Source organism: Adiantum capillus-veneris, chromosome 29 (genome assembly GCF_014529385.1).
Source record: "Adiantum capillus-veneris isolate H3 chromosome 29, ASM1452938v2, whole genome shotgun sequence".
Classification (NCBI taxonomy): domain Eukaryota; kingdom Viridiplantae; phylum Streptophyta; class Polypodiopsida; order Polypodiales; family Pteridaceae; genus Adiantum; species Adiantum capillus-veneris.
Genome location: NC_140959.1, coordinates 102,866,295 through 102,893,257, shown reverse-complemented (window position 1 = coordinate 102,893,257; position 26,963 = coordinate 102,866,295). Strand labels below are relative to the sequence as shown.

The 26,963-nt window shown below is 46.3% G+C and overlaps 1 protein-coding gene across 2 annotated transcripts in view; it reads right to left on the bottom strand.

Moving 5' to 3' along the window:
* Positions 1 to 310: 310 nt before the first annotated feature.
* LOC147419680 (uncharacterized) overlaps positions 311 to 26,963 on the bottom strand; it is a 98,017-nt gene continuing 71,364 nt past the window's right edge. For both annotated transcript variants that reach the window (XM_086505373.1, XM_086505374.1), the window contains exons 4-6: positions 14,493 to 14,751; positions 14,226 to 14,389; positions 311 to 699 (exon numbers count right to left, since the gene is read on the bottom strand). In XM_086505373.1, coding sequence (XP_086361499.1) covers positions 508 to 699; positions 14,226 to 14,389; positions 14,493 to 14,751 — 615 coding nt within the window. In that variant the 3' untranslated portion in view covers positions 311 to 507. The remainder of the gene's footprint in view (positions 700 to 14,225; positions 14,390 to 14,492; positions 14,752 to 26,963) is intronic.

Sequence of the window (26,963 nt, the reverse complement as noted above, 5' to 3'; positions counted from 1 at the left end):
AGTTTGGATTGTTTTGATAGATGGAGAACATACACACGTGTATACTTCTCGGCCTCATATAGACATAAAATCTCAATCTCTCTCTCTCTCTCTCTCTCTCTCTCTCTCTCTCTCTCTCTCTCTCTCATATGACGCGCCCGTGCACAGAGTACCCAAAAATATTCCTACTCTCTTTGTCTGGCCATGTCTGCAGGAGGTATTTCCCTCTCTTTATTTCTCCGTCTCAATACTATGCATTAAGCCCTTTGATTATACCAGTGTCGTAATTAATGCAAAAGACTTGATAATTCTTGATATAGACAGCTGCAGAGAAGAAAACTAGAGGAATAATATCACAAGAAACTAAAGGTATAGTTTGATAAGTTTCCTCGGTATTCTGATACCTACGACCAGTGCATACATATGCTTTCAACAGCCAGATTTTCTACAAAATCTTTTTCACATAAGGCCAATGACCTCACTAATATATACCAGTAGCTACTAATTACATGAGGCACACCTAAATTCCTATTTAGCCGGGTATTTCAGAACCTCCAGATTCTCTCGAACATGTGCAACTTGCCGCATTCCTGCCAACCCTGTCATGATGCCAGGAGTACTCCTTACGAACTGGAGGGCACATTGAGCATTTGTGGGATGCTCACCCAATTCATTGCTAATTGCTCTCATTTCACCAGGTAGAGTCCTGCATAGACTTGCCTGAAATGCAAGAAAAAAAATGAGAAAAACAAGCACAACCGCCGAGAAAACCAACACTTTAAAATAACAACAGACACTATCGACTCAAAGCTTACGTATCTTCAACAAGAAGTGTGTTTCTTATATTTGAATAAACTCACAATAGGCAAAAAGATGAGTATACAGTATTAATTGATGGAGGTAAATCTAAGACAAGAGCCATTGAGGTGGTGTATCCTTCCTCAAAAACATGACATATGGTAACAAAGTATCAAAAAAATCCTCTCCTCTCTTCTCCCGAGCTCATTACAAGAGAGTGACTACACCCTGCTCGTGATGAGAGATTGACTAAACAGTCCTCCCTCTCCCCTCTAAGTGTCCATATTGCTTGATAAGATGTTGTCAAAAAAAATGCCGAATTGCCTGGCTTTGAATTCTAGAGAAAGCACTTGCAACTTCTCAACGTCGAGAACCCAGCGCAAAAATCTTCTCTCTCACTACATGCAACATCCATCAATCTGATTTGCAAACATCTTTCACTAAAATTACCATCCTCATGTGACACCAAATAAAGAATAGAAACAACAATAATCTCTGCACGAAACGAGAGAGAATTGAGGTGCAGGCTTGGGGCAAACAAACGGACACATTGCAACTTGACAACCTGAAGCACATAATGCATCAGAAAAACAAAGGGGACAAACTTAGCAGGTTTCATATCAAAATTCAACATTGTGGATTGGGAAGGGCATTTCCATGTATCAACTTGCCTGTTAAGAGTGCAGCGCATGTGTAATCCCTTACACAAATAACCTCCAAGATCTAATATCTCCTCTTGTGACCCCAACGAACACTGTCTGCCCCCCCCCCCCCCTTCCAACCAAAAAAAAAACACACACGTAACGCCCACATGCACACCCCTCGCAGAGCTCAACCACTGGATGTCCATTTCATATTCAAGGTACTTACAAAGGCCAAGGAGAAGCCATTACTTTTAATGTGGTACAACAATATCTTCATGAACCTTACTTTGTTGCAAACCAATTCTACAATGTCACATTTGAAGAGGCTGGTGGCGTGCTACATTTTGTCTTGAAGCTAGATGAGTGTGAGATTCTTAAAGAGAAGAAGCTAGAGCAAATGACAATCACATTAATGGATAGGAAACTTTTGAAATGTCCTACCGACGATCCTTTATACTAGCACCTCAAAGTGTGTTTCCACATGGATTGCAATCCATGTGCCTCTAACCTAAATTTCCCTAGTGCCTGTAGTTGTCCTAGTCACATTGGTGAAGTTTGCTCAAATTTGGAACTGCTTTACTCACGTTATACTCATTTTTCATTCTATGGTCAAGTTTGGATTATTTCAACTTTTTGATAAGTTTTGAATCAACTTCTAGGCCTTAAACAGCTGAATTTTTGGTAGTAGGATGCCGCACAGAAAAGCCCAGGAGGAGTAGGAGGTAGCACCTTACGAATTCATCGAGATCCCCTCTAATGAGAAAGCTCACATAACAGATGAGGAGCTTCCCAAATACCAACCAACATCTTTATAGGCAAGTTTCAAGTGGCAGAGGGAACAAAGGACAAAGCAATAATCTTCCCTAGAGAGCTATGGACATTACATCAAAAACCTGAAGTCCAGATGCCTTCAACTAGATGACTTCAACTGGATAGCTTCTTTAAGCTACCTCCATGGGGAATGGACTTCCAACGAGCACCCAAACTCATGAGCTCTATTTAGTACGACAGAGAAGCCACACTAATTGACAAGGACATATCTACTATTAGAGTCAAAATCACCAGTGAGCTCATATGCCAGGCACTTCACCTACCAACCGGAAGTCACAACCTGCTACACAAAACAAAGGCCATTGACAATGATAAGGCATTTATAAAGCAGCAAGCGCACAAACTCACCTACAAAGACCTCATTTACTCAGAGATAAAATTGTCCCTAAGGTTGATTTCACAACATCTGAAGGTCCAGAAACCACCTCGGTACACAAAGCTCATTCACCATGTAACAGTGGTGATGGCCATCGGGTTGGCCGAAAGAAGAGTAATCAAGTGTGATCTAGGGAACTACATTCTAGAGAGTTTAATGGAAGCAAATCTTAAGGGGGGCGATCAAAACAAGGTATACATAAATGTAGGGCTGCTGCTTAACCAAATAGCCTATCAAGCCCTATGGATGATCGGCCGAAGCCGATTCTCACTGCTACACAAAGCCAAGGATGTAGTGAGAACGATTGGAATCTCATCCACCACTCTGACAGAAAGAAGAACAAGGGGCCAGAGCTCCAAAGCAACAACACCTGATAGTGAGGCCACGGAGTCAGACTTTGAGCTTCATGGTGAGATCAGAGGAAAACAAGACGTGCCATCAAGTACCAATCCTTAGAAGAAGAGGAAGATGTCGAAGTACCCCTGATCAGAAAAAGAACATAGCCTACAGATCAGATCCTAAATCGCAAGCACAACAGTCCAGTGTTGCTTGTACTCCTGCTTGTGTGTGTGCATACATGCCCCATCATGCACTGCCGCAGGTATTTGGAAACAGCCAGGGTGTTTTACTCCCTGTTTCTTAACGTGTGTGGGGCATTTCTGTAGTTGGGTACTGCCCTATCCCTTAACCACATTAAGTAGGACTACAAATAGGTGCACTCATCCAAACCAGGAGAGCAGATTGTAAAATTTTCCGGAGATTGTTGACATCGGGATTTCAGCAGAATCATTCGGTGCTATTTTTCAATTGGTCATCAACCTGGCGTCTTGTTCTTTGTGTTGTAAAGCTTCAGGTAGCAGGTGGTGCTAAAATAGTGCAAGATAGCATGGGATTGTGAGTCTCATAATCAAGATTGTGGATCTCCCCCTCCATCTATAAGAGGGTACTTATTACAATTAGACTGCAAGTAGACCAACGAGATCCTCACAAGGACATCTGTAGACACTTGTTTTGCAGCACAGTTTCTTCTTCTATGGGCATGTGTAACATATCTGGCAATGTCTGATGATGGGTGTTCAACTATAATTCAGTTTCTAGGTGGTCTTCTCACAAAGTTGGCTGTGAAGCTCGCTGCTGCCCTCGCTCATCCCCCTCGCGCGCACTCTGCACCCCCCCCTTTAACAAACTTGGACTCTCCAAGTCAAGATTCTACCACGACACATCACAAATTCACTTCAAAAAAGTTCACAATTGCTTCGACACGGCCCAGCGGAGTTCCGTGCCAAGAGGTATTGGCCCCAAAGACTGGCGTCCCTTTCGGTATTTCTTTTTGTATTTATCTTTAGTACAACTCCCGCAGGTGCTCTCTCTCAGACTCTGCGTCTAGATGCTTTGCAGAGGGAGCCCCCTTGGGTTCTTAATAAAGGTTACAAGGGTTGCTAAAAGCAAAGCCCCAAAAGCTGCCAGCTTTTAAAACAAAGGCTTAAAATAAAGCTAAGTCCAAAAGCTTGTAATATTCAGCTTGCGTAGGATTTTTCCTAAGCAAACTGCAGTACTGTTTGCAACGTGGAAAGCAGGATCCGTACAGCCAGCCACATCAGCCCTGTCAACGGATTTTCCGCCGCAAGTCACGGAGGACCGTACACTGCCGCCACGTCAGCATTTGTTGCGCGTTTTTCCCGGCCTGTTGCTCTGGGAGTGTGTTGCCACGTCACTAGTTTGTGACATACCCCCCTCTTGAAAGCATTGTAATCGCCCTCGATTACGCCTGCAAAACAGACAGAGGCCATAAATTGTCTTAGCAGACACTGACTGTTAGTACCGATGCACTAGGAACAACATCTAGCACATGTCCCAATCGACAGTCACATCACAGGACATCACATTCAAAATTCATTCAGATCTCAGACCATGATTAATCGGCAACGTATTTAGCAATCACATCTAGATCCACTCGGGACCTCATAGATGCCCGATTAACTAATCCATATTGCAATCACGTCTATCGAGATCTTTCAAACCGAAATGCTACAGTCATTTCTTCTATCAGTTCTGCACTTAAACAAGTCAAGAACAAGTCAGTATCATGTTCGGAAATTCCAGTTCATAAAGTCATTTAGCAAAATAGCAAAATACTGTCCCCTCACAATATCCCTGAAACTCAAAGAGACATCAATGACTTTAGTATCAAAAATCAAGGTAATCTGTTGACAAAGGAGTGGAGCAACTCCCCTCTTGTGCATACCCGCTGCACCAGATTCCACCCAAGCTGAGTTCGGGGTTCCATTTGGAATAGACTATGCTAATCCAAATGCTTTGAGGTAAAGATTCACAATCTGAGGAGTATCTGTCAGGTCCTCCTCTTCCATTCACTTCGCATGCAATGCTGAGTAGGTCTTGAATTTAACCAAGAACCGTCTTATGGCTTTACCTTTTATCTTTCTATCTTTCTGTGCCAATATCTGTTTTGGAACGAGTATCTGAAACCGGCCCGTAGGGCGGTAGGCGTTGGCTTTCACCCGAAAATCTTTACTTTATACACACACACAGAGCACTTTGCAAAGAGAACCTGCGACGGGAGTTAACACTTCAACTCACACACGGCTCGGAAGCTAGAATGCTCCGAGCAAACGCCGACAACCTGTAGGCCCCAAAATTGGCGCCCCTTTCGGTATTTCTTTATTCTTTAGGAGGGTAAATTACAAGGTAAGGTCCTGGGAATCCTTCACGTGTATCCACCTAGATACCATTTGATTTGGCCAAATTTCGGCAGCATAACAGCCCCAAAACTTGCGCGAAACCAATTCCCCTGCTGGAACTCGCTTGCACTGTCGTATACCCTCTGATTCCTGTCCAAAAACAGTAAATTCAGCACGCTGTATTTACTGGTTTTTGCCCTGTTTTCAGCCCCAAACAGTCCCCTAACTGTCCTTTGCCAGTGGGGCACGATTCCCAATGATCCTGGTGTCCGTATGGCTGAAAAACAGTCAAATTACAGCGCATACACAGCGCTGATTTTGCACCTGTACGGTGAGGTTATGACCCTCACCAGTGCCTGCTTTGGAGCAGCAGTTAGCTACCCCTGTTCCTGCTCAAGGAGGCTCTTGCCTCAGCACAAAAGCATGAACCCACACAACTGTACATCAGTCAAATGAGTAGCCCTCTTGTGGGGCATCACATAACTGCACGTAGGGGAGAAAGAGAGCAGTATGTAGCGTGCGGGGCATCACTCCCGTCACCATATTGTGCATAGAGGGCAAGGTAAGCATTCCATAGCTTCTGTACCTGTTGCAATCCGCCTGTGGCTGAAAATGGCGCCCCCTTTGATGATATGCAGCTCGTTTTTGCCTCCCAGAGTGGCAGAATCGCTCACAAGCTGACACGTCGCCCAGTTTCCGAGTTTGGGCTTTACCTGCTAAAAATATCTCAATTGGTGCGTCAGTTGACTTCGCGGCACAGTTGTAAAGTGTTCCCCTAGTCATACCGAAGGTAATGACGCGAACACATTTCGTGGCCCAAAATAGCAGTTCCCTAAATTTTAGGAGATGCTTCTGTTGGGCTCCCACTGGTCTTCTGACCATCTATCCTCATTGGGACCGCATCCAAAAATGCAATGTGGCCCAACTGTCGGATACTTTTTGTTGGAAGTCCCACCTTGACTTTACGCCTTAATTGAGTTCACTTCCTAGTATCCACCAACTTGCTAAGTGCGACGGGGGGACCTATATGATCTTGCTCTGAGCCTAGACATCCTCTTACCATACGAATTCCAGTGCCGACCCCTTCCCGTCTGCGGGTGAATCTACCGTTCACATTGGCCATACAATGTCCGACCGTTTGCTACTTCAAAAAGAGGGTCTTAAACAAATAAAATAAACCCCATTGGAAAGAAACCAACAACCAAGGTTAGCAGTTGCCACATCTCTGTGACATGGTTAATAACTGCCACGTCCTCGTGACAGTATCTGCTCGTTTTCCTCCAATTCGGGTTGCTCATCTAGCTCCCCGTCATCGGGCACATCTCCTTTAAAAGGCTTCAAGAGACTCACATGAAAAGCATTGTGAATTCTCCAAGTATCATGCAGATTCAGTCCAAAGGAGACATCATTTATCTTTTTGAAAAATCTGGAAAGGTCCATAGTATCTCATGCTAAGCTTTTGAAAAAGCCGCTCCTTTCCCTTTTTCTTTTTCAAGCGTGCCTTCTCAGAACGTGAGAGCACCCAATCGTTCTCCTTCAATTTCAAATCGCGACGATGTCGATCTGCTCGCTTTTTCTGAGATTTCTCCAAAGCCTTCCGGACCAAGTCAAAATCCCTCATGAACTGGTTGGCTTCAAAGAAAAATCTTATCTTTCTTACGAAGGAAGGGTGGAACCTTCGTAGCAAATTCAATAATCTCAAATGGCACCTTCCCATCAAAGAGTTAATCGTGTCTGTAGGCATATTCCACCAAAGGTAAAAACCTTTCCCATGTAGTCTTCAAATCCAACGAAGAAGACTTCAACAAATCCAATATGACTGAATTTCTAATCTCAAATTGCTCATCTTTCTGCGGGTGGAAAGATGACGAGAATTGCAACCGCATGCAAATGTTCTCCCAAATAGCCTTCCAAAACAAACTCTTTGAATCTTGGCTCCCTATTGGAGAAAATCGTTTCAAGCGTGCCATGTAATCTGAAGATCTGGGCTATAAACAATCGTGTCCATGCTGTGTTTTCGGGAGATCAAAAATGAAATCCATTGCAATACTTTTCTAGGGACGGATGGATATGGGTAAAGGCTGTAACAATCCCTGTGCTTTATGCCTGTCAAAACTAAACCTTCTGGCATACCAAGCAACTGTGTACAAAATCGTCCACGTCCTTCTTGAGTCTCTGCCAAACAAAAGTATCTCTCCACACCTGTCAAGGTGGTAACAATCCCGCATTGATCCGTAAAGGGTGGACAGTGGCTTTTGGTTAAAAAGCTTTCCCCCAACGACTGTGTAATGCACAACATGGTTTTTCTCATCAAGTAGCCATTCCCGAATGGAATATCCCGCTACTATCTCCCCATTCCGTATCCGAGTGAAAATATCTGCAAAATCTGTAACTGTTGCATACTTACCAACCATATCCTCGAAGCTTCTATGTTGTATCCCGGAAATAGCCAGAATCAACGGCTTTCACGACAAAGCATCTGCCACCAAATTCTTATGCCCCTACACATGGACAATCTGGAAGTGAAACTGTGACAAGATGTTTGCCCACCGCATCTGCTTTTCCGATAGCTGCTTCTGTGAAAAGAAGTAGCGTAAAAACTGATGGTCTGTGAAGATAGTAAAATCCGCTCCGAGTAGGTAATATAGCCACTGAGTAAGAGCATGGATAACCACCAAAAGCTCTTTCTCATAAATCTGTGCTGTCAATTCTGGCCTTGAAAACAATCGGCTTTCATAGGCAATGACATGGCCTTCTTGCATTAAGACCGCACCCAGACTACGACCACAAGCATCACAATATACTTTAAATGACTTCTGCAAGTCTGGCAAAGTCAAAACTGTTCCTGTAGTCAATTTCTCTTTCAATGTTTGAAAGGCAGTCACCTTTGTGGATCCCCACAAGAAAAGGACTCCTTTTTGTGTCAACATATGCAAAGGGGAAGCAACCTCTGCAAACTTTCTAATGAACTGCTTGTAGTACAAACACAAGCCCGAGAAGCTTCTAACTTCATGGACATTCTTCAAATCGGGCCAATCACGGATAGTCTCTATCTTGGCCGGGTTTATCTGCACTCCTGCTGCTGAGACAATGTGTCCCAAAAAGTGTATCTCAAGTAGGAAAAATTCACTTTGCTTTGCGTTAATCACTAACTTGTGATCTCGTAAAGTACTCCCACTGAAACCCGCTCGCTGCTTCTTGAGCTCCCTCCGCCTTCGTGTATCCCCTCCCCCCCGCTCCTGCTCCCTGCGCAGTCCACCCCTGCCCGTGCCCGCGCTGCCCACTCCTTGTGTGTGCAGCCCCCTCCTCCCCCGCTGCTCCTACCCGTAACATCCCGCGCTGCCCCCCCCCCCCCCGCTGCCCTCTTGCCGCTGCCTACCCGCCAATCCCCCCCCCCCCCCCCCCCACCTTTTTTTGCTTGCAAGAGGCTATTCTCACGGCCTGTTGGGAGCTTCGCGTCCTTCCCGCCTTCTTCGACTCAGCAACAGACACAAATGGAGGCTCCAGCTTCGCCACAGAGGGACTCTACCGAAGCCAGCTCGTCCAACCGAGCTCAGCCTAACATTCGACTTGCTCTTTCACCGACAAAGCAAGTGAGCCTAGCCGCAGAGGTAGAGCGCTTGCAGGCGACTTCGGTCATCTGCAAGATTCTCGGTACCCGACTCAGCTGAGGAGAGTTGCGTGACCTTCTCCAGGTCCGCCTACTTGCAAGGGCAAGATCTTGGACGTATAGATACTCGGACGAGGCTACTATCAGATCGAGTTTGAGACCTCTCAGATGGCGTCCAAGGTCATCACCATGAGTCCGTTGACCATCCGAGCAGCTCGAGCCCACTTTCGACAGTGGAGACATGGTTTTGACCCTGCTTCGGATGTTCTGGTAGAGGAGGCAGACATCCCCATCTCCGTCATCTCCGTCTGCTTTCCTGGTTTGTGGAGGGAGTACTTACCACTTTTGTCCAGGATAGGCTCAACGATTGGGACTGTCCTGGGGACACCTCGCACGGCAACCTCAATAGCTGCCAAGGCGGCCGGCATTCCCTCACTTCGTGTTCTGGTTAGGGACACTCACACGCTCCCGAAGGTCATTCTTCTGCCTCGAGTGAGTGGGGGTTGGTTCAAACAGAGCGTGGAGTATTCGGGTCTCCCGAACCAGTGCTTCATTTGCTGACAGATGGGCCATCTTGCGAAGGCCTGTCCACGGAGGAGGCCTCGACCTACTCCACAAACTCAACCCCAGCCTGCAAGCGCTGGCCAGCAACCACAGGCCGAGACACAACGCACAGATGCAGAGCCTTCCTCTGAGCCTGGGACTCTAGCGGAGAAGGGATGGCAGCAGGTCCGTGGTCGACGACGGCAAGGGCCACAGAGACAGCCTGGCACTCAGAGTGGTCCTCAAGCGCTTGCCCAGGAGCAGTGGGTTCCCACGGGGAACCGTTTCGGTCCTCTTGAGCAGGATGAGGTCCGTGCTCCAGCCCCCATCTCAGCTTCACCTTCGACAGCCCCCCCACCCCCAGAGTTCCCCCCCTCCTCATCATCCTCCCCCTCGCCTCCTACTCCAGCCGTCTCCTCCCCCCCCCCCCCCCCGCCCCTCTTCCTCTACCGCTCCCCCCCGCCCCTCCTCTCCGTCTCTTACCATTGCTCCTACTCCCCTTCTCCCGCTCTAGTTCCACAGCCGACCCAGGGGGCAGGGCCATCTCCGGCTGCTAGGAGATCTCTTGGCAACGCCTTTGCCATGAGTCGCTTGGCAAGAGAGGGACAACCTTTCTTGCGACCCCCTCTACAAGTACAGACGACTGCTTTTGCAGCTATCCCTCGTGGTCTGACGAGCATCAACTTGCGGCACCGATGAGACTTCTTCGACTACGATTTCACTCGTTTTCTCGACGACCCATCAACAGACCATGAGGCAGCCTGCTTCAGGGTCCATGTTCTGTCCCTTGCAGCTAGGGGGATAGAGGCCTTGGACTCAACAGTTGGCTTCTCGTTTCCCCTTTGAGGTAGGAACCAGACTGAGTGGACTCTCGACTCAGTGTTGGGGTGGTTACACACACAGGTCCTAGAGTTCTCTCACCACATGGAAGAACTAGGAGTTACAGACATGCTTCAGACTTTATGGACACTAGCCAAGTTTGCGGTGACCCCTCCAGATACAGCAGGATGTAGACACATTGTGGTCTACTTCTTTGCCGATACGCAGTGCTTGCCATGCTATGTACACATTCATGAGGACTCCTGGACAGAGGAGGTTGTTTTACGAACGGCTCGATCTCCCCCGCCGGTGATTACTTCTATGGAGATATGGGGGCAGTATGCAGCATCATTATACATTGTACCTGGACAACCACCACTACCAGATCCACCACAGCCATGTCCGACTACGAGCACCTTCTTTACCACTGAGATGGTAAAGGAGACCATTGAAAGGTTGAAGACCAGACGGGCACAAGATCATAAAGGTTTGGTAGCAGAGCACATTATACATGCTGGGGACTTGTTGGCAGAGATGCTTGCACGGTTGTTCAACCGTGTCATGTGCAAGGGCTTTCTTGAGTCTTGGAGATTGTCTACTATTGTACCTATCTTCAAGACAGGAGACCCCACAATGGCGGGGAATTACCGTACTATCATGGTAGGACACACATTGGCACGGTTGTATGCATCCATCCTTGAGCATAGGCTGAGCAATTGGGCAGAGATTATGGGTATACAGGCACCTGGACAGGCTGGTTTCAGGAGGGGTTTCTCCACACTAGATCATGTCTTTACACTCAGAGCTATCATTGAGGAGGGTCGAGCACATGGTAGACGGATATATTGTAGCTTTGTGGACTTCCGCAAAGCTTTTGACACAGTACCGAGGGCCAGATTAATGCGCCGAATTATGGGATTGGGGGTACCCATAGAACTGATATGGGGGATTATGGCATTGTACAGTTCAGTGATGGGCCATGAACTCACACCAGAGGGGATATCTGACATAGTTCACTCCACTATCGGAGTGAAACAGGGATGCCCAATGTCCTCTACTTTATTTGGTATGTATGTTGATGAGGTCTCTGATTATATTGACAGAGGAGGAGATAGAGGTGCTCAGCTTGCAGGGACATGGATCCCTCTTTTATTGTATGCTGACGAATATCAGACTCACCAGAGGGTATGCAGAGACATTTGGACGCATTGCATAGTTTTGCAGGGGATAGTGGATTGTCTATCAACCTTGGTAAAACCAAGGTCATGGTATTTAATAGCATGCCACAGTGGGTCAGGAGATCAGCACCTACATTCACATATGGTCAGGACAGTATGGAGTACACTGATGCATACACATATCTTGGGGTGGTCTTTAGTGGACCGCGGTTCACACTGAAAGTGGCAGGAGACACTAGATTGACTCGTGCCTATGCAGCCCTAGGCGGTTTAGAGAGGATTTGTTCGCAGGTTCAGTTCCAAGAACCTGGAACAAAGCTCTGGCTCTTCGACACTTCGGTCGCTTCAGTTATGCACTACGGAGTTCAAGTTTGGGGACCATCTGTTGACAGTGCTCGATGGAGTAATATGGAGAGGCCCTTGGTATCTATGATTTCTAGGCTGATTAGAGTCTAACCTCAATTCCACATGACATCATACGAGCGGAGCTGGCTGCCCCACCTATGGAGATTGAGGCACTTACCAGATTAGTATCATTTGTACACAGCTTATGGGACACCACCAGGGACAGATATGCTAGGCTTGCTCTTGAGTCATCCAGACAGCTGGCATTACAGGGAGATACATCATGTTGGTATGCACACATGAACTCATGGTTTCAGCATGGACAGGCTGCCCCCTTTCCACTATTCTCTTGATGCACCATCTTTGGCTCTTACACGGATAGAGATTACTAGACTCATTCGGCAGGATCTTATCCAGCTTGATACCAGGAGGACATGGATAGAACCAGTTGGGTACAAAGAGGGCTTTCTATAGAGAGCATCTTCTCCGACTCACGACAGACGGATTTGTCACACGGCCCAGCTACATGGACGCACATCTACCTCATGGGTTACGATGTGCCATAGGCCCAAGATACACACATCTTCACACCAGCTTGGGATTGAGACAGGTAGATTCAGAGGCATATCAAGAGACAGGAGGATATGTCAGTTATGCCATGCAGAGCCAGAGAGAGAGTTTCACTTCATATGTCACTGCACAGTCTACTATGAGATTCGGGGACGCTTTCACTGTTTATTCAAAGATGGTTTTGACCTGTTAAATAGAGTCATGAGATATCAGGATCAGAGATGTCTCGGATTATTTCTACTTGAGATACAAAGACATAGAGACTCTCTATTGAGAGTGCATAGACAGAGACAGTCCCAGAGACACATCTCAGATTTCTTCAGTCCCAGTACCACAGAGGCAGAGGGGCCACCACCGCCACAGAGCTCGGTTCCCACCCATACACACACTAGTGGTACTCTCATTGACCGAGCTATAGAGTTGGGGAGATCGAGACGACCACGATTGAGGAGGGGAGCCACGCAACACCGACGGAGATTGCGGCAGAGGATCAACAGGATTCTAGCACGACACCCAGAGTGTCGATCAGGATAGGCTTCATGCTACTGCTATATTGTATCATGGTGACACTTATCCCCACTTTGTACCTTTGATGGTGACACTTATCCCCACTTTGTACCTTTGTGGCATTATACCATTGCTCAGCTTACGAGCCAACCATAGGAGTCGGTAGCACTCCTACCTCAGTTTCTAGTTTGTAGCTCTCTTTGTTTGTACCCAGACTTGGTACTAGACTCACCATTGTAATCAGTTTGGTCTCATAGGTCATTTTGGCCTTTTGTAGACATTAATATATCATTTCATTTCATCCATCCATCCATCCATCCATCCAGCCACCCAGCCACCCACCCAGCCATCCATCCACCCATCCATCCATCTATCTATCTAAAAAAACAAATCCCCAAGCTATTATGCTTCGTCATGTTATACTAAGCCACATCATCAAGACAAGATTATATTGAACATACCTCATCTTCCTCTTGATCTCCCTCTCTTCCCGCTCTTGGCTCAGAGAGCGTTTTCATCCTCATCCAAGTCTAGTGACCGTTTTCTGCCTCACAGTAGGTATGTGAGACAAGTTCTTTCCTAGTTGCAATCTGTGTGAGGCTTCCTAGCAGGCAAAATCCAAAACCAAGAAAACTCCTCGGTTCTTGACCATCCTTCAAGAGCTTAAGCCTCCCTTGTGATCTTCTTACATCCATACTCTACTTTAGGCTCTGTGCCCTTCAGGTGTTTCTTAAAAGAATAATGTTATCTTGTCAAAACAGAATGATATTGCCAATAACTCGGCTGCCAGGGCATGAAACAAATTAAAACACATTGCCAGACAGTGAGCGTATCTGGTCCACAAAGAGAAACAAATTCATAAAATAAAGACAATAACAGAGAGATAATATTGCCCAATGTCAGCTAGAGCTAAAGTTGGTAAAAGGTACAACTACACTGGTGTGCAATGTGACCCTAATAATGCAACCCCTACTCCAGCAGAAAAAGACAAAGATAACACCCTCTCACACTGCCCCCTACGGTCCCCCTTTGCTATGGACAAGTAAATAGTTGCCCCCAGTGATGAGAGCTGACGTAAGCAGTACGTTCATGACCACAGTGAATTCAACCCGTGCATTTATCTGATCAGACAAACCACATTCTTTCCATGAACAAGATATGCAGGCACCTAAACGTGCACACCACACCCACAAGCGTGTGCATGGCCGTGCATGTGCAAAAACAGGTTGCAACTTGGCCATGCGTTAAAAAGTGTCCATGCAAGTAAGCATGAGTATAGTTCAAGACACTGTGTAACCATAATAAGCAATTTCACCCCCACGTTACCTGCATCAATGAAGCTGAAGCAACAGCAGATACTCCGAGTTCTTTTGCAGCATCAAGCACTGTCATTGGCCTATTATTCACTCTTTGTGTGGCATCTCTTGCAGCTTCCTGCAACTTTAGATTGAAAGGAAGTTGAATGATTTTGAAATGATGGGAATCCCCTCCTGTCAACAAATATGAAAATAAGGACTTTAAACTTGCCAATGCATACCTCACATCTACACAGCAGAGAAATCAGCATTGGCCTCTACTTTTCAAATGTATTACCAACATCCTTAGCAGCATTGACAAGATCTTCAAGTGACAAATGACCCTTTGCTCCTGGAGGAACTCGAAAACCATTCCAGGTCGCTACTCCATAGACTAAAATCTTGCCCTCCCTACAGGCCTCTTCCAAAGCCCCAAAAGCATTCCGTATTCTAGTATTGAATTCTTGCCTTGTAACTGCCTCAAGCTGTGTTTCTGGGTTGTGTACATAGTATACATCAATTGTCTCAAGACCCAAATTATTTCTGCTTCTTTCCAGCTGGTCAAGCACAAAAGGCACGGTAAAAGGTTGATCAAAACATTAAAAATAGGCTTTACCTATGCACAAACTGTGCAAAATTTGACATTGCAATTGAGGGAATGCTGTAGATAGACAACCATCCTACAATTGTCAAGATTGAAATTTGAAGCGTAGGTTCCATGAGATGCAAATTGGGTGCAAAAAGAATGATATTCTATCAGAAAGAAAAGTAAAATCCTCGTGATTTGTTATGTCAGATAACAGAATGCAAGGCTTGACAACTACCACGAAACATTCTTGCCAATTGATTCAAGTGACGATGATTCCAAAAGTACTCAAACAATCCCAGAAATTCCTAAGACAACAAACAACTACCTGAATGTCCCTGTGAGTGCCAACTTACGTTTATGTGCACATGCAAGGCAATTACAACTAAATCAAAGCAGGTCCTTTTCATGAAGCAAAGAAAACTGATGAACGCACTCCAACTTTTGAGAAGATAAGGAGAGTCTCCTGTTGAACGCTCTTGTGTGAACTCTTTTTATTTTAGACTTAGCACACAAAATGTCTCAAATCAAGATAAATTATAGACTCGCGCTATTGACGATGGAATTGCCCTCTCCTCTACAAGAATACTGTCTACGTAAACAAGTATCTCCCATTCACGAAAAAATGGACCACGATATTGCCGGTTACAATCTTAGAATGAAAGAATAGCTTAACAATATGGACAAGATGCCCCGGATGTATTTCTGGCTTCCAATTATTTCATTTTGATTTATTTTAATTCTCTCTTTTTTCTTAACGCTCTTGAAATGGGCACACATACCAGACATTGAAGTCTTGGAACAATGCAAGACCAAGGCCAGGGTGGGAAACTTTGATTTGAGCCAATCCGCAGCATTCAGCCTTGTGACAGTTTGTGCAAGTAATAAGAAGCAAATATTTGCTCTAGCAACAGAGCAAGGGGGCCCTTGAGGGTGATTGGGACCCAACATCTGGTGTCATCTCCATTGTATCAGCTCACCTCCCCTTTGTATCAGCTTTCACCCCACCCCTACCCTCCCCCCCTTTTCCTTTTCAGTTCTTTGTACTTTTTGTACCCAGACCTGGTATTAGATTCACCACATGTAACATTTTGGTCTCATAGGTCATTTTGGCCTTTTAAGGACGTTAATATTACATTTCATATCTCTCTCTCTCTCTCTCTCTCTCTCTCTCTCTCTCTCTCTCTCTCTCTCTCTCTCTCTCTCTCTCTCTCTCTCTCTCCACCCACCACCACCCCAAAAAAAGCAACAGCTACATTTAAACGAAGAAACAGAGATACTATACTATCACCAGGATCCTTACGAGTGGGGAATACCTCCAGGATACATGATGAACTAATGATGGAGAAGGTCCAGATGATGCTCAAATCAGAGCTACACTATATGAGGGATGACATCAGGAAGGAAATGCACGCGAGCGCTGAGAGCTACAGGAACTCCATGTATGGAGACATGATGAGAGAACTAAGGAGAAAGATCCGGGGGATACAGAATGAGGAGATTCAGAACTTGAAAACAGAATTACGAAACCTAATCAAGGCCGAAATAAATGTAACCGAATGCGTTATGCAAAAGAAACTCGATGAGGCAGTAGCAAGTTTTGAAGCATGGAGAACAAATATGGAAAAGCACATGGGGGAAAAAGATGCAATAATCGAGGAGCTAAAAGGAGAACTTGCGGCTTGCAAATCTGCAACTAAGGAGAAGGGAGACGACCAACTTTCGGTGCTGAAGGAGCTCGAGGACATGAAGGATCAAATGAAAGCTCTACGGGAAGGAGATGAACAGAAATCGAAAACGGCATCTTCATGGGCGGAACGTCTTTTTAAGACACAAGAAAAGGTTGATGAAGCAGAGAAATGGATTGAGGATGCGAAGAAAGGGAAGGCCCAGATGCCCGAGACCACACCTACCTCCACCATTATTAATATGACCATTGAGGAAGAGCAGAAAAGGAAGAATCGGGCTCTGCATGTGCGGGTCACAGGAGTCAAAGACAAAGAGAATGTGGATGAAGAAGTGAAGGAACTGCTACAACGCATGGGCATCACAGAGCCTAATCACACAAGTGCATGGAGAGTGAACAAGAAAGGAATCGATGAGAAGGGAAACGTAAAGGATAGGGCACTTATTCTCCGCTTCCCGAATATAGAAATAAGGAAAGAATTTCTAGAGAAGAGGCCAACTCTTAAGAAAACCGGTATTTTCCTCGGAGATGACCTTACATTGGCACAAGTGGCATACATGCAAGAGTTGATGCCAGAGATCAGGGCAGCCAGAGAAAAGGGGAAAATCGCCTTTTATAGAGGAGGGAAAGTAGTGGTTCTGGAAAAGCGCTCATCATGACGGTGCGAGACCTATGGGGCGACGCTCCGGATAGCGGCGTGGAATTGTAATGGATCATATAGGCTAGATGTAGGTGCCTTTGAAGACAGCTTTAGGGACAGAGATATAGTTTTCTACTCAGAGACACACCAGATACCAGGACAGCTTATGCCACATGTGAAGGATTATGTATGGGAAACAGCCGGTGAACCAGACAAGAGATCTGTATGGGGTAGCCGGGTTTCAGGAGGAGTAGCAGTCTTATTTAAAGAGGAGCTGAAACCACTACTACGTATTATCAAGAAAAATGAGCAAGCAAGGTATATGTGGGTGAGAATGAGAGACGAGACAGGTAGATTTCTATATATCGCTATATGCTACTTCCCTCCAAGTATATCAGTCTACTCCTTACCTAAAGGACAGTCCCCTTTCTCCATATTGAATAATGACATATGGGAGTTCTCTAGAGATGGAGACATCCTTCTCTTAGGAGACTTTAATGCCAGAACGGCCAACTCTCAAGCAGTATTCTATGATACTTCTGAGGAAATGCTGAGAGAAGTGGATTTATCACAGAGGGGCCTTACTAGAAACTCACACGATAAAGAACACACTGAATATGAGAGACATCTCATGCAGATGGCAACTATACATGGTTTGGCCATACTTAATGGTCTAGAGAATTTCCCTTTATCTGGGGGATTCACATTCTTCCCGCACAGGCATGGGGCCAATACAGTGGATTATGTCATGACTTCACCAAGCTTTATTTCTAGTATCGAGGACTTTAAGGTGGGACCCAGACCGGTTGGGATTGCAGTGGGTCATGCTCTCTTGACCTTATCAATCTCCTTCCAATACAATGCCTCTCAAGTACAAAATAAGAAGACACACACAAGATATACTTTCACGACAGAGACTGATTCAGTCTATGTGGAAAACATCTATAATAGGATGTGGGCAGCCGAGCAGTATATACTGTAGAGGAGATTACTTCTCAGTATACTACATAGAGCAGCACAAGATGCATACCCACATACTCAACCTAATCAGAAGAGAGGATCCGGGAACATGCCTCAAAACAGTTGGTATGACGTGGAATGCAGAGAGACGGGAACCCAGGTCCAGAAAGAGCTTACACTTGGGATCATCACATATAAGCAGTCTCGGATTGCTCTTCGGCGTATAGTACGTAGCAAGAAAAGGGCATTTTTAGCCAAACTGAAGAAGGATTTATATCAGCTCTTCTTGAGTCAGGACTCACATGAGGCCTGGTGTTTATTTCACGAGCACTCACCGCCTCCGACCATTACTTCTCCTGAGATTTGGGGTCAATATGTAACATCATTATATATGGTATCTGGACAGCCTCCACTACCATATCCGCTAGAGCCATGCCCTACTACTAGTACTTTCTTTACTACGGAAATGGTGAAAAAAGCCATTGATAAGATGAAGACAAGAAGAGCATATGATCATGATGGTTTGGTAGCAGAACATCTGATCCATGCCAGGGATCTACTTTCAGAAGTCCTTGCTCGTCTGTTTAATCGGGTCATGTGTGAAAGATTACCTGAATCTTGGAAATTATCTACTATCGTACCTATTTTCAAGTCAGGGGATTCTATGATACCCGGGAACTACCGTACCATTATGGTAGGTCACACATTGACCCGACTGTACGCATCCATTCTTGAACAAAAAGTGAGTAGGTGGGCAGAGAATGAGGGCATAAGGGCAACAGGACAAGCTAGATTCAGGAGGGGTTATTCCACTTTAGATCATATTCTTACGCTCAGAGCCATTATTGAGGAAGGAAGAGCAAGGGGAGAAGGATGTATTGTTGCTTTGTGGATTGCTTTTGATACAGTACCAAGGGCCAGATTGATGCGTAGGATGCACGAGTTAGGGGTCCCCAAAGAGATTATTTGGGGGATCATGGCCTTATACGGGTCAGTAACTGGTTATGTACGTACTCTAGAAGGGGATTCCCACATTGTTCATTCAACCGTTAGAGTAAAGCAGGGATGCCCACTGTCCCCTACTTTATTTGGTATGTACATAGATGAGGTATCAGATTACATTGATAGAGAGGGTGACACAGGTGCTCAACTTGCAGGGTCATGGATCCCTTTGTTGTTGTATGTAGATGATATTGTATTGATAGCAGAATCACCAAATAGAATGCAGAGGCAGCTAGATGCATTACATAAATTCACGGAGGACAGTGGACTGTCGGTAAACTTGCGTAAAACCAAAGTTATGGTGTTTAACACGACACCGCAGTGGGTTAGGAGATCGGCACCTACATTTGCATATGGCCAGGATACAGTAGAGTACACAGATGCATACAGATACCTTGGTGTGGTATTCTCACGACCGAAGTTTACTCTTAAGAAAGCAGCGGATGCTAGATTGTCCAGAGCCTCTACGGCCTTGGGAGGGTTGGAGAGGATGTGTTCACAAGTGCAGTTTCAGGAACCAAGAACAAAACTTTGGCTCTTTGATACTGTGGTGGCTTCGGCTATGCTTTATGGGGTCCAGATTTGGGGACCATCTGTGGATCAGGATAATTGGAAGTCAATGGAGAGACCTTTGGTATCTATGATTTCCCGAATGATTAGAGCCAAGGCCTGCGTACCACACGCGATTACCCGAGCGGAACTAGCTGCCCCTCCGATATGAATTGAAGCTCTTACCAGATCAGTGTCCTTTATACATGGTTTGTGGGATACAAATAATTGCCAATATACTAGACTGGCCCTCGAATCCTCTCGACAATTAGCAATGAAAGGGGATACATCATGCTGGTATGCGCAACTGTCCTCGTGGCTTCAGAGAGACGGGTTCAGTATGGAAACATTAGCCCCCTTCCAATACTCTCTTGAGGCTCCATCACTAGCAATTACACGAACGGAGATTAATAAAATCATTCGTCAGGATCTTGTACTGTTGGATACTAAGAGGACATGGGTAGACCCTACACAAGAATTGGGCACAAAGATGGCCGACTACAAAGAAAACTTCCTACAGCTATCTGAAGATGGATTTGTGATTCGCCCGAGCTACATGGATACCCACCTGTCTCATGGTTTGAGATGTGCTATTGGTAAGATTCGTACATCCTCACACCAGCTGGAAATTGAATTTGGCAGATTTAGGGGAATCCCTCCTGAGAGCAGAATTTGCAAGTTATGCGGAATGGAGCAGGAGACAGAATTACACTACATATGCCATTGCGCCGTATACTATGAGATACGTAGGCGTTTCCATTGCCTATTTAAAGAAGGCTTTGGACCTCTTGATAGAGTCATGCAATACCAAGATCAAAGATGCTTAGGCTTGTACCTACTGGAACATCAGCACAGGGATAATCTAATGAGAAGACAAAGAGCACTACAGCCTCAGAGGCAGATCACAGATTTCTTCGGATCGAGAGAAGCAGGAGTGGAAGGAGAAGCAAGAGGCCAGCAGCCAGCACAAAGGAGTACCCACATTCATACCAAAGGCACCCTCATTGACAGGGCGATTGAGCTTAGGAAATCGAGACGACCACGACCGAGATGCAGAAGCACACTACACCGGAGGAGACTACAACAAAGGATTAAAAGCATTCTAGCCAGACACCCAGAATGCTCCTAAGAAGTTTATTTAATACTTTGTATTTAGTTTTTCACATTTATTTTCACACTTTCACACTTTTCACACTTAGTACTTTAGTACTAAGGTACCCAGACATTGTAACAGATTCACCACTTTTGTATCAGTTTGGTCTCATAGGTCATTCTGGCCTTTTGAAGACGTTCATATCGCATTTCATTTCTCTCTTTCTCTCTCACACATTGTGTCCGGATTCTCTCAAGTGAAGTAAAGGAACCTTGTGTTCATGCAAAGTACTACTTCTGAGTTCTTAAGACAATTCCGCTGCACTTGACATGATCGTGTCTAGATTTAAAAAAGATTGTCCAAGCCTAATACACTAACAGATTTCAGTTATGCTGATGAACTGCTAACCGCAGGTGCTGATGCTGATGCAAAACGGTGATCCTGAAAATGCTGGTCTGCTGAGGATGCTGATGGAAATTGCTAGGGCTGATCTACTGATGCTGAGGAAGAGTGAACGCTGGGAGAGGCAAAACGCCAGAGATGGGGTGCTGGTGCCTTGGGTGCTGGCTGCCCATCCTGCGGTGCTGGGTTCTGATAATCTGATGATTGCATGGTGAAATCTAAGGCTCACATAAATAGGCTCAGAAGTAGAGGTTGAGCAGTTATTAACCCCCCATGATTCTACTTTAAGGAGTTTTTACACGTGTCTAAGTGACTTTTTAAATCCATTTGTACAAGTGGGTAAAAACTCTTAACGATCTGCCTGATCATGCACGTCCTAGAGGCTCACAAAGTGCCAGACTAGATCCCTAGGCTAGGAATGATGCTTACTTGTAGGAGTAGCATGTCCACGTGGCGCAAATGCAATGCGCATGTGACATCCTCACTCACATCTGGGAGTCACATCATCACATGCCCCTATTAAAAGGTGAGACAGGATTGCCGAACTTCTTCTATTGGATGCTTTTTTGTACTTTTGGATGCTCCCGATGATTATGGATGCATAAACCCCAAAAAATGCCTCCAAACCTACAGGTAATGCAGATTGAGGTACTGCTGCGATGCAAACACCAACCGTATGAGTTAATAGGCAGTGTTACTGTTGCAATGTACATCCCGACCATACGAGTTAGGAGGTAGTGTTATAACTAACAAAGAATACCAGCCTCAGCTCTAAACCAAATAATGTTGACTTTGCCTTGCGAGCAAGTACTACCACCCGAACAGTCCTATCATGGGATGAAGATGGAAAATCAGGGTGCTTGGAGATATATCCAATGGTTCCATGTCGATGGAAGTGGATGCACGCTACATGCGAAAGCAAATGCAGAAGAGGGTTATTGTAACAAAACTGGACAAGTCGGGAATCGACCACAATACATGAGAGCAAATTGAAAGAACTGAACAAACTCAGAGAGACGACACGGCACAGCAAATGCAGAAGAGGGTTATTGTAACAGAACTGGACAAGTCGGGAAACTACCACAATACACAAGAGCAATTGAAAGAACTGAACAAACTCAAAGAACCGACACGGCACAGCGTAGTTCCGTGCCCCGAGAGATTGGCCTCGACTGCACCCCTTTCGGTATTTCTTTATTATTAATGCTTCACAAAGTACAATGTCCGATGGTCCTCGCCTCAGCAGTTCTCCCAAGCGTATCTGCCTGAGACTGAGGCCCTACACTTTATTTATAGGCCTTGGGTCTTCCAAAGGCAATGTACATGAAAAGCTTCCAAGTCTAAAAGCATCTCGGTCCCAAAAGATAGCGCTAATGCTGCCAGCGCAAATTGCGGAAATCCGTAGAGGTGCCATGTCAGCAGCCAACACGAATCGCGGAACGTCCATACAACTCTGCCACTTCAGCATCTCCACGCGATTTGGGGGTTCTTGGCTTTATTTTAATCTCTAGTGTCCCTTTAGGCCCTTTTGAACGGGAGCCCATAAGTTGGAACAACTAAAATCCTTGGTCTTTATTTTCAAGTCTCTCGGCTAGGCTCCGCAAGTTGGTAGCACTTTTCTGCATCTTTAAACAAGGATCTGACCTCCTTCTGTCCAGAGTCTGTCCTTTAGGTCATGCCATGTCATCACTTTGTGACATACCCCCCTCTTGAAAGAAATGTAATTGCCCTCGATTACGCCTGCAAAACCACATAAGACAGCAACCAGTTCAGTAGACACTTACTCTTAAGTATCGAGGCACTAGACAACACATATCCACTACTTGCACGAAGATGACAGTCACTGATGTCACAAATTGATGACGTGGCGGAGCAACCCGGACACACACACACACCCAAGTGATGACGTGACTGCCTTTACGGAATCCAGCAATACATGTTGATTGGCTGACGTGGCAACTGTATGGGACCCCGCGATTTGCACTGACCTGCTAACGTGGTAGAGTGTATAGACTTCCGCATTTTATGTTGCCTGCTAACGTGGCTTGGCAGTATGGATTTCCACAATAGGCGTTGCTGCTTTTTCAGCTTTTGGAAGACCAGTTGCTTTTGAGATTAAAAGTGCTTTTAAGTTTAATGCTTTTGGGGCTCTACTTTTAGCATCCCTTATAACCTTTATAATGAACCCAAGGGGCTCACTCTGCAGAGCATCCGGACGCAGAGTCTGAGAGCGATCACCGGCGGGTGGTTGTACTTTGCTCAAAGATCAATATAAAAAGAAATGCCAAAAGGGGCGCCAGTCTTTGGGGCCAATATCTCTTGGCACGGAACTACGCCGGGCCGTGTCGACTGTGAAATTTGTGAAGTGTTTTGAAGTGAATCTATGCTGTGTCACGACAGAATCTTGACTTGGGGGGCTCTGCTTTTAGCATCCCTTGTAACCTTTATAATGAACCCAAGGGGCTCACTTTGCAAAGCATCTGGACGCAAAGTCTAAGAGCGATCACTGGCGGGTGGTTGTACTTTGCTCAAAGATCAATATAAAAAGAAATACCAAAAGGGGCCCCGATCTTTGGGGCCAAGATCTCTTGGCACGGAACTACACCAGGCTGTGTCCACTGTGAAATTAGTTAAGTGTTTTGAATTGAATCTATGCTGTGTCACGACAGAATCTTGACTTGGGGTGTCCAAGTTTGTTACAGCAACATCACAGCACGGCCGATTTCTGCGAAATCTGATACCTTTTCTCGCAACACTTATGAATTCAGAAAACAATCAATCAACCTCTTCTGCAACCGCTGAGGCGAGAGGAGGCAACGCAGAAGATTTTTTTATTTTTTTTCCGAGAAGAAGATCCTTCTATTAGTTAATGAAACTGCCCATAGGGCTACAACAATCATAAGGAGAGACTCTCCCAATGAAAAAACAGCATATGTACAATGAGGGCTAAATCAAGAGATGGGAGGAGGAAAAAGCCACCTAGGTGGATGGTAGTCCCCTCTGAGCACTCCCTGGACCATGGTGAAGAAAGGCCCAATGAGCCAAAGTGGAAGGAACGCCTCTCTACGCTCGCGCATGCGATTGGAGCTGCCCCGAAGTCTGCCGAACTGTCCCAAGAGAGTATAAATCAGCTCCAGCCAAAAATCTCGAACAGTCTGCTGGTGGCACAGAGCGAGCCTCAGAGATGCGGAAGCAGCAGGCCTGCCGGATGAACGAGAGTGTCAGGCCACAGACGAGCTCCCAACACACCTCTCTCTCTTACTGCACCACTCATGTGGAATAAGCTCTGTAGCAGGCTGGAGTGTAGGTCGACCCCCCTGTATAGCTATCATCCTGCTGGTGGAGGATAGCTCAAACTGTAATGTAGGGCCCATGATAGTGGACCAAGCAGCTGCCCCCCAAGTGCACCGTTATGTTGTGGAAAGAGCTGGCATCAGCCGAAGGACCCGAAGCCACACCTGTTGTGCCATAGGGCAGTCCCAAAGACAAAGACAGTGACGCTGACTCTCCAAAGGATGGTCACAAGCTGCACATGCTACCGAGCGGCCACTATGTACAAGCCAGCTCCCCACTGTTGTATCCTATGTGCAACTAGCCATTGGGACAACGTGACTCGCCGTGGCTATCACTGTTGTATCCTATGTGCAACTAGCCATTGGGACAACGTGACTCGCCGTGGCTATCTGGAGTCCCACAACCTCGCCCAAAAAGCTGACAAGAACTCAGCTGTGAGACCCTCCTCTTGCCAAGGAGGTGATGCAGCAGGACGAGCCTCTCTCCATGCTGCCAGAATGTGACGTCCCAGTCGAACAGTGTACTAAAAGAAAGGGACCCCTGGATGGTCGGGTGAGGAGAAAGGGTCCCTTCAAAACCACTCTCCTGGATCTCACTGCACTCATGCCAGTGGAGACTGTGTGTAATCAACCCTCGCCCTGTAGCTCGAAAAACATGGAGGATAGAGTCTCTGAGTAAGCCCGAGTTGCGATGAGTCCTCCCACAGATGCCCACAACTCGGATCCTCTGAAAACAACACTCTGCAACCTATGGGGCCTCTACAGAGACTGTGTGTAATCAACCCTAGCCCTGTAGCTCGAAAAACATGGAGGATAGAGTCTCTGAGTAAGCCCGAGTTGCAATGAGGACCTCCAGTCGCGTGACTCGAGAGGTGTAAGCCACTCAGCTGGTACTGCCTCTATGATGTCCTGACACATGCTCTGCACCCCTCTCATGCCTTGTCACCTAGAATGAGTGTTGGACCCTCAGCGATGGGACCCCAAGAAACATGAGGCCTACTACCAACCAAGTGGCCGCTCTAAGTGCTGACCATGGGGTTCCAAACTAAGGCTGTCTCGGGCGCTTCTCCGTGCATGTGGGCCGGTGCTACTCCAGGCCTCTCCGCAGCTGGTGTTGTTGGCTATTGTGTGGTATATCACTTCATGTTGGATCTTTTCGAGCTCCAGCACCAGCCAAGTAGAGAGGCTGATCAGAAACTTCCTTTGGTCAGGGTGCGACACTCAAATTGTGCGGACCAAAGTGGCCTGGCAAGTCATCACTCTACCTTGTTCTCGGGGGGTTGGGGATCATAAACCGAGCACAACAGAGCAGAGCCCTTCTTGGGAAGTTTGTTGTTAGAGGACTGCTTCCAAGAAAGGAGCCCTGGAAGCTTCAGCAGCTCAAAGCTAGAGTGCCTCAGGCAGGAGGCCCTTGGAGACCTTACATCATATGGATTTTCATAGAGATGCACAGAGTTGGCTTGAGCAAGAGATTGGAGGATGGTTTTGCTATGAGCCTGCTTCGCTCCGGGGAGCTAGTTGGCCACTACAACTCTGCCTGCCAAAGATAGTCGTGCCGAGCTCCGATAAAACAGCTTCCTCTGATGGACAGGAGGAGGGGAGCAATCTGCTACTCGGGAGACAAGTCCAAGCCAGCTTGACAGCCCAAGTACCGAATTGGAGTCCTTGGGGACATTCATCTAAAGCCCTCACCTAGCAGCCAATCAGGCGTAGGAGCACTGCCAACCAAGAAAGCCACTGTCTTCCTCCAATTGATCAGTGCACTTGATGCACAACAAAACCTCTCAAGAGCCTGCTCACACCTGTGTAGGTTGGCCTCCTGGCCCTCCAAGTACAAAGCTGAGTCGTCTGCAAACTCAGCCAGAGTTACCGGGGAACGCCCCCTAGCCCTCGTTCCGGCGTTCCGGGGGGCAGTTCCCTTCTCGAACGTTCCGAAACGTCCCGGAACGTCTGATGTTCCGAGTGGCCAATTCAAACCGGAACGGCCGTTCCGGAACGTTCCAAAACGCCCTCGGAACATTCCAGAACGCCCCTGGAACAGCCAACGGCTACAAACAAATTTGGCAAAAATTGAAAAAATTGAAGTAAATGTTTGGGCTTCTTTTTGAAGTGAACAAGGCCTCAAGGACTCATAAAATGCACCCCCCTCCCCCTTTCTCTCCACAAGCTAATCCTCAAGGCTCAAGCTCTCTCCCTCTCACACTCTCAAGATCTCTCCCTCTCAAGACTCACTCTCTCAAGGCTCAAGGCTTCAAGCCTTCAAGCTCTCTTCCTCTCCCTCCCACTCTCTCAAATCTCTCTCTCTCTCTCTCTCTCTCTCTCTCTCTCTCTCTCTCTCTCTCTCTCTCTCATCATCTAGTCATAGCAAGGTTGAATGGTCTTCCAAAACGAGTTTTTTGTGAGTATTAGAGTCAAGCACTTAATACTCCTTGTATTTAAACACAAGGAGCTAAAAAATGCACTATTTGGGTGTTTTTTATACCTCCCGTTCCGCGCCGTTCCCGTTCCGGACCCCTAGCCGTTCCCACGTTCCGGGGATCCTGTCGCCGTTCCCGTT